We start from the raw sequence: 8,748 nt of genomic DNA, 5'->3' as shown, positions 1-8,748 counted from the left end.
TTTAAGTTGATTCAGTCATTGTTATGAGTACATACTACACTACACGAAGTTGTGACATAAACATACCATTACCTCAGGGCTTTCCTGTACAAGGCAATCTCCCCATACACTATTTAGCTCTCAATTACTAGAGATGTAAAAAGACTATTTGTGGGGTCTTCTGTGAGTCGGGGTACTTCCCCTGCTACCTAACATCCCCAGCCCCTCGTGTGGCTGTATCATCTAATCTGGCCTGGGCTTGGAAATCTGATAAATGAACTTGTTACAGTAATGTATTCACTATGTTAGCAAGGTTCTTCATGAGATTTGCTGGGCTCTCCCCTGAGGAAAAGACAACAGCTTTTGCTTACAGATTTTTGTGGCATTTATGTGGTACACTCTGCTTCTTAGTGTTTCTGTGAGCCTAAATAATATTTTAATTATCTTTTCATTTTTAGCTCTTCCTACAATTTCCTAACATTTATTGCTTAAAAATATTTAAGTAAAAAATGTCCCTAAATCAAATTTTAATTTCCATTAATGTCTAGAGCAATGGCTACAAATTAACATGAAATCTGCATTGGTGTTCTTTGGCAGTATGTTCAGAGAAATGGTGACCAGATCTTAATACCAGGAATTATGAAGAGTTGCCAATACGTTTTCTAGTGAGAAGCATTTACTTCCTAGTGTTCATGATAAGAAGATTGATACTTCAAATAATTTATTGCTGCTTTATAGTATACATAATTAAATGAAGAAACATGTTAAACTCAAGGGAATTTTTAATAGTTACTTGCAATTGTTATTGCAGGCAACAACTTGTACATGATTTTATTTCCAAATCCACAAAAAACAAATTTTATACAAATCAGCACTGTAAAAATGTCAATTACAGCCCCAGAGGCTTTGCTGGCAGAATAATTGTCTAAATTCTAGGATATGGGAAACAGGTTTTTTCTGGATTCATCTTTTTCTTTTTCTTTTTTTTTTTCATTTTTTTTTTTTTTACAAAAAAAATTTACAAGTGAAATGTTACTACAAAACTTTTTATAAGGAATTTTTGTAAAACATTTACATTTTACCATCAACTATTTCTGTTTTAAAATCATTATGTAGATTTAATACCCTATGCTGCACATCAATTTATGTGGGATGACAACTTAGTGACATGCATAAAAAAACACCACAAGGCATTAAAATGAAGACTTAAATACAAATATTGTTGCAATAAAACAGTTATAAAATTGAAAAATAGGACCTAAACATCATGCTTATCTAAGTTTGACAAATTAACTTTTTCTCCTAGATTACACACTTTTATTACTGCTCTCATGAGAGTGTGATAAATAATGACTTAACATCAAGTTCTAATGTAATCAGCAACACATACACAAACCTAACCAAAGAAAGTATACTGTAAGAAAAAACTATTCTAACACTGGAGTTCTACCATGATAAATACATAGCTTTGCACTGATAATTACAATAAAGAAAAGTTTTATAATGGTGGCAAAGGGAATGAACAGTGAAATGCCATTAAATATGACTCTACTGCACATCTGTGCCCTATTACTTATAACAGCTATATCCCACTGAGTCAAATAAAGGACACTGAAATTTACGATTCTTATAAGACAGAAAAGTGGATTCAGAATGGTATGCAGAACAGACTGTCAAAATATTTCTAATTTCAGTGGTGAAATGTGCACCTGCTAACACAAATTAATATATTTTATATGCTATAAAGCTATCCAGATTCAGTTTGTTAAATTTATAATAGGCCTCATTGTTGATTAAAAAATAACTTCTATTTTTGATGAGCATACACAGGTATGCATTAAAACTGGTTCTTGGAATAATGGTGCAGAGAGCTCATACTTGGTATTAACAACAACAGAAAGTGTCACTTTGAGGAAACATGATTCAAACATTAGGAAAGTTTCTTTGCATAAAAAAATTTATAGCACTGATTGTGTAGCATAATGATAGATAAAATATATATTTGATGTTTCAGCTCCTATATAATAAAATTAAAATTAACACTACCAAATGCTCCTCTGTACCAAACAAAACAACAAACTGATTCTGATGTTTTAAAGCCAGATACATCAGTTGTTAAGAGTACATTAAATAAAATATACAAAACAATTTACAAAATCCAACTAAAATTTAAAGACTTTGTTACAAGTCTACAAAAGCTTTAAGAAACTTGAAATTTATAACCACAGTGTAAAAATTTTTTTCCTTTAATCTCAAAGCTTTTTATACAAACTGAAAGCACAAAAGACCTTCAGTTTTATATAACGCTACAAAGGGCTGGCCTAAAGTGTACATAGTGTAAACAGTGATCATTACAGTATTTCTCCTTCATCAAAAATACAAGAAACATCACAATTTTGGAAGAGAATTCGCATGAGTAGTACTTTTCCTGAAATAATAGAGAATGCACAAGAAAACACGTACCTTTATTCAAACGGTCCCCAAACTAATAATGTTAATAAACCAGGCAGTTAAAAATTTTAGTTTTCAAATGGTCAATTCCAATTCCATTATGCTTCCACGTAAATACATTTTTAAAGTCAGAGATATCTTACTAATACTTAAGCTGTTGGTATAATCCAAATTTTTTTCACAAGACTTTTGGCCATCTTTCCTATAAAACCCTTGCATAAACAATACATTTTTTTCCTTTAGTCACTTATTGGAACATTATTCTGATTTTTAAAAAATAACTTGCTTCATATTATCACATTGTTATGTATTTGTTAGGCTGTCTTTTTAGGGAGAACTCAGTTATTGGCATAACATAAATACATTTCTATGTTATAAATTAGTAACCAGCCTTCTAACACAGTTCTAGAAATAAATGAGGTTGGCTAAATTTTAGTAGAGAGGAAAACGGAAATTGTAATGTAGTTAAAAGATAATTTTCTGCTGGCCTTAAAAAAAGGTGTGATAATTCCTTCTTTGGCTACCAAGTCAAAGCATAAAGAATTCTGCACATTGTCAACATAACTCATATTTACAGAATATGAAACTACAGAATGATTTATACTCTATGCAAATATTTCCAATATAAACATTTAAAATGAATTTTGTGGTTCAACCTAAGGTTAGGAATATAATCAATCCTAACTTCAAAACCTTACATGTTAAGTTGCCTCATTTTATTTTTCTGAAGCTATTATGAGTTTTGTTTTAACCACCCTCCCCACCCCAGTATTTTCCTAAGGTTTCAATCTAAAATTTAACCTAAAGTTTAGCTCTATGTTCTTCTTGTGTCTCCAAATGGAGAAAGTACTTGGACTTCACTGATTGTCTGCATACACACTACTATAATGTAGTGGTAATAAAGATCTGAGCTGCATCTCAGATTACTTTTTTGGAACTTACCTAATTCAACTGTTGAAGAATTTCTAACATTTAGAAAAGACGGCCAAAACTATTTTCAGTTAATTTTCCAAAAACAAGCTAAGGAAATAAAGTATTATCCCTATCATCAGTTAGCTATCTGTTTTCTGTGCTATAGGAAAAAAAAAATACATAAAATTATTACTGACCGAATTTGTAACAAAGTACTTCCAAAGAAAACAAGTCCAATTAAGGTCCAGCCTGCAAACTACTGAGGTCTGTCTTTTTTAAACATGTTAACACATGATGTTAAAAGAGGGGGAAGATTCAGTTTAAGGATTATGTGATCTATTTCCAAGTAACTACAACTTATAGTATGGAGGAAATACTTTTCTGTTTCCAGTACATCAGTTTGCTTTTTGTATTTTTAAAAATTCAACACTTCACATGTTGACCCAGAATCTTGGAATACTTAAAGAAGCCAAGAATGAAAACATGATTTCCTACTCTGTAATCCACTTGACCAGCCCATTTCCAGATTTTCAAAGGTGTGTAAACTTAAGTGCAGCACTAGAGGTCTCTGTTATAAATAACTTTTTAGAATTCTTCCATGTTGGTTGAAACATTGGGAGTTGCTGGGTTTGAATCTTGAGAAATGGCTGCAACTGTGACAATTCTTGGGGAGCCAAGCACCTCTGTAACAGATGAGTCCAGTTCTCCCGAGGTAACAATGGCAAGAGCTGTCCCACCACCTTTCTTATTCTGGTGCGTTTTGACATGTTTGGAGAGATGATCACTCCGCATAAACCTTTTGGAACATTCTGGGCATTCAAATCTCTTTTCACCTAAACAACAACAAAAAAATAGTAAATGAAGTCATACACATTTTACTTAAATGAAAAAATTTTAAGTAATTTCTCTTCAGAGCATACTATACTTTTAACTATTGCAAAATAACTTCTTTCTGTTTTTATTTTAAAATGCCATCAAAGAAAGAGCGCTTGGGTGGCACAGTCAGTTAAGCATCCACTCTTGGTTTTGGCTCAGGTTTTGAGATCAAGCACCTGATCTGGTTCTGAGCTCAGCATAGAGTCTGTTTAAGTTTCTCTCTCCCTCTCCCCACCCTGCTCCCTGTTCGCTCTCTCTCTAATAAATAAGTCTTCAAAACAATAAATAAATAAAATGCTATTGAACAAGCAGTGTGGTACAGGAGAACGAGCATGCGATTGGGAATAAATGACCTGAGTTAAAGTCCTGATTCTGCTAAGGCCTACAAGTAAAAGCTGGAGCAAGTTAAGTAACCACTCAGTTTCCCCATCTATGAAATAAGAGGATTTCTAATAGACGATCCCCGCTGTAACAATATATAATGTTCAAGGCTTAAGTCCACTTTTCCTTAAAAACTACTGTCTTCATTTTAATTATAATGCCTAGAGGCATAAACTACCTTAGAACTACTTAAAATAAATCAGTTAATAATTTAATAGTGTACTGAGTTTCTTTAGAAGGCAAATACTCTATTTCAGATTTAATAGAGTTTTGAGGTCTCACAGAACAAGGCTGTTAGGATCTTGTATACAAGGTGATCCTTAAATATGCTCTCCTTAAGATGTAAGACAGTTCCACTGGAACTACTTCTCTATTCTGGAATAAAAACTAAATGTTAACTATAAAAAAAAATGCATTTCACTTCTGTGTTTAACGGGTTGAGTGCACAAAAATTTGGTTAAGTGGTATACCATGATGTGCACAACAGATTGACTATTAGTTTTAGTCCTTCCCTCTAAAACTTGTTATTTAAGGGAAAGAAATGTTTTCCAAGTCTGACACTAGAATTCCAATCATAAGGAAATTCAGTTTGGCTGACTTCTTTACTTCGCCCTACTTTCGACTTATCAGCAGAAAATCTGTAGGCTCAACTCTGTCCATATCAGATAACCCACCATCTTCTTCGTTTGCTTTTATTTTTAAAAAAATTACACTGACAGTATTTGATTAAATTTCTCTCTTTCAGTCTTGAAAAATTAAATGAAAGGATAAATACATGGTTTAGGCAAAATTCTCAAAAATGTTTGCATTTTCTGAATGCTGATACTTAGACAAGGGCAAAAAACGATTAAATGTTGGTTTAAGGTTAAGACTGATCTTGAAGTCCTCTGACCTTTCAAGTCTCCCATTTTATTTCCAAAGAAAAATTCACAGATTACAAATTTTAAAGCTAAAAGAAATCTTAAAGATCTTATTTTACATTTTTTATTTTATAAATGAGTAAGCTGAGGTTAGAAATCAATTAATCTTCTTGGGAATCATACAACTTATTAATGTCACAGCAGGATTCAAGGCACTGTACTTTTGGTTTAGGCTTTTTATGCTAATCACCAAAGTGCAATTAGAGACCTCTTTTCTTTTATAACAGCAACAGCCAAGAATAATCAGAAAAAACTCAGATGGCGATGGCTGGAAGACACCAGATCATTTAGTAAGCACTGAAATCAACTGTGTGATCAACCTGTACATAGCAGCTGCTTAGTAAGTCTTCGTTAGCTGTAATGTTCACGAGCTCAATCAATTTGAACAAATACTTCTGCAACATCTACAATGTACCAGTCACTAGTGATACAAAAATGAACAAGAGTCTGACACTTTAAGAAGATTCTATTATCTTGAGATAGTCATTGGCAATCATGTGGAGCTACCAGTACCAATTAAAAAATTCAAATCCATGAGAGACTATGGACTCTGAGAAACAAACTGAGGGTTTTGGGGGAGGGGTTAGGGGGGTGGGCACATATTGCATGGAGCACTGGGTGTGGTGCATAAACAATGAATTCTGGAACACACACACACACACACACACAAAATTAAATTAAATTAAAAAAAAAATTCAAGTCCCAGCCAATCTAATGACAAACTGTATGGGATACCATTGTGACATGGTTTGTATGTGGACCTTTAATCTGCCTACTCCTAACTGCTATGGGTGTCAATTAATTTTAAGCAATAAAAGTTGGCTAGAATCTTAAATTAAGTAAATTACATTGCACAATTTAACATTAGGGAAATGACATTTCAGTTTGCTGCCCTTTTCCACACTGAAGTGTGTTTTCTGTAGTGTCAGACAATTTCTAAATTTCTTACTGTTAGCAAACTGGTCAGAATTCTTACGCTAATAGACTATAGTATCTTCCTTGTATAATTATCTTAATTATTTTATAATTATTCTCAGGAGGTTAATACTTCTGTAATTAGTAAATAATTATTGAAACTTGGTGTTAGTTACTTATGATAAGCAGGAATGGCCCCCAAAGATGTTTATGCCCTAATCCTTGGATTTTATGAATATGTTTTATTACATGGCAAAAGGGATGTAATGAAGATTACAGATGTTAACACAGAGATTACTCTGATTTATCTGAGTGGGCCCAATCTAATCACAGGAGCTCAGAACAGCTGAGTTTTCTTCAGCTGTAGTCAGTCAGAGTTGCAGCAGGAAAAATCAGAGAGATTAGAATCAGAAGGGACTTCATCTGCTATTGCTGGGAGAGGTGTCCATGGAGAATATGACAAAAAATACGGACAGTTTCCAGGAACAAACAGTAGCCCCCAGAAGAAAGCCAGCACAGAAATAGGGACCTGTGTCCTACAACAGCAAAAACAATTTGGTTGACAGAGTCGATGAGTTTGGAAGCAGATTCTCCCCTAAAGCCTTTGATAAGGAATAGCCAGTTGACACCTTGATTTTGACTTTGTGAGATGCTAAGTGGAGGACCCAGGGCTATCCTACTCAGACTTCTGACTTAAAGAAACTGTGATATAATAAATGTATGCTCTTTTAGGTTGTTAAATCTGAGATAGTTCGTTTTGGCAGCAATAGAAAACTAAGAGTTATATAAGCTATAATCCTGAAAAAATTAAGGCCTAATAAGATAATAAGTGATAACTGATTTTATTACATGATCCAAAATCTATGAAGTATCTTCATTACAAGTATCCAAAGCAAAATACCAAATTTTACTTCTATTAGAAAATATCCAGAACATAACCCAAACTCTGATTTAACAAAATGAGTATAGAAAAAAGAACTGCTTGGGGTGCCTGGGTAGCACAGTCGGTTAAACATCTGACTCTTGGTTTCAGCTCAAGTTGTGATCTCAGGGTTGTGGGACTGAGTCCCAAGCCAGGCTCCAGGCTCAGCATGGAGTCGGCTTGAAATTCTCTCTCTCCCTTTCCCTCCACCTTCCCACTCATGTGCTCGCTCTCAATCTCTCTCTCAAATAAATAAATAACTAAACAAACAAATAAATAAATAAATCTATCTTTTAAAAAAAGAAAAAAAACAATTGCTACTTTGACCTAGGTTATTAAGAGAATGCCTTGTTATATTACATGACTGTTAAAATATAGTGGTCTTTTAAAAGGACCTAATAGAAGATTCATATTTAGAAATTATATTCAATTATTTCCCAGAATAAGAGTAATTTCTCTCAGAAAGAGCTGCTGAGATTTTCAGTGGAATCTTAGATCTGAGTAAATGCAATAAATCAGATCTTTTAAGCTTTATTTTTTGAAGTACCATCAAGAGCCAACTATCTTGCTGTCACAATCTGTTTTCAACATGTTGCCTTCAAATCAAGCTAATAAAATGCATAAAACATACTTTATGAATTAATGTTATTTCTGTCATGATAACATATTTATAAATTAAAACTCACAAATTAAAATTGATTTCAGGAGCAGACTAAGTGACTATGTTAGTTTCCCTGGGCTTTTGTATGAAAGTAACACAAACTGGGTGGCTTCAAACGATAGATATTTATTCTCTCACAGTTCTGGATGCTAGATGTCCAAAATGAAGATGTCAGTAGGACGATGCTCCCACCAAAGACTCTATAGAGAAGAGTCTTTCCAAGCCTCATCCTAGTTTTGGTGACTTTTGGCAATCCTTGGCATTCAGTGGCTTGCAGCTTCATCTCCCCAATCTCTGCCTGTGTCTTCACATGGTCTTTCACCCTATGTTTCTGTGTATTTTTTCCTTCTCACAAAGATATCAGTCATTGGATTTAGAACCCAGTAGGTCCTAAATCTTAAGTGGGTTCTAAATCTTAGGCAGTAGGCATGGTACGACATCATCTTTAATTTAATCTGCAAAAAACCTATTTCCAAATAAAGTCATATTCACCAGTGATTAGCATTTGAACATCTCTTTTTAAGAGAGACAATTCAACTCACTACAGGGACACTGTTAAATGTCTAGCATTTGATATAGCTAAGTAAAAAACATACCCGATGGCTTACGAATAACTTTTACCATATATCCATATGTAGCATATATAGCAGACCTTGGAACAACAAGGTGTTGGAAGCACGGACCCTTGTATCTGCACAGTTGAAAATTTGTAACTTTTCACTGCCCCCAAA

The 8,748-nt window shown here is 33.7% G+C and overlaps 1 protein-coding gene across 1 annotated transcript in view; it reads right to left on the bottom strand.

Moving 5' to 3' along the window:
- Positions 1-389: 389 nt before the first annotated feature.
- LOC111147395 (Sp4 transcription factor) overlaps positions 390-8,748 on the bottom strand; it is an 81,551-nt gene continuing 73,192 nt past the window's right edge. The window contains exon 5 of the mRNA XM_022503401.1: positions 390-4,175. Within this exon, the coding sequence (XP_022359109.1) occupies positions 3,928-4,175 (248 nt within the window). The 3' untranslated portion in view covers positions 390-3,927. The remainder of the gene's footprint in view (positions 4,176-8,748) is intronic.

Source organism: Enhydra lutris, unplaced genomic scaffold (genome assembly GCF_002288905.1).
Source record: "Enhydra lutris kenyoni isolate GAN:26980312 unplaced genomic scaffold, ASM228890v2 scaffoldscaffold16, whole genome shotgun sequence".
Taxonomy (NCBI): Eukaryota; Metazoa; Chordata; class Mammalia; order Carnivora; family Mustelidae; genus Enhydra; species Enhydra lutris.
The sequence above is the reverse complement of the archived record's forward strand: the minus strand, read 5'-3'. Positions and strand labels throughout refer to the sequence as shown.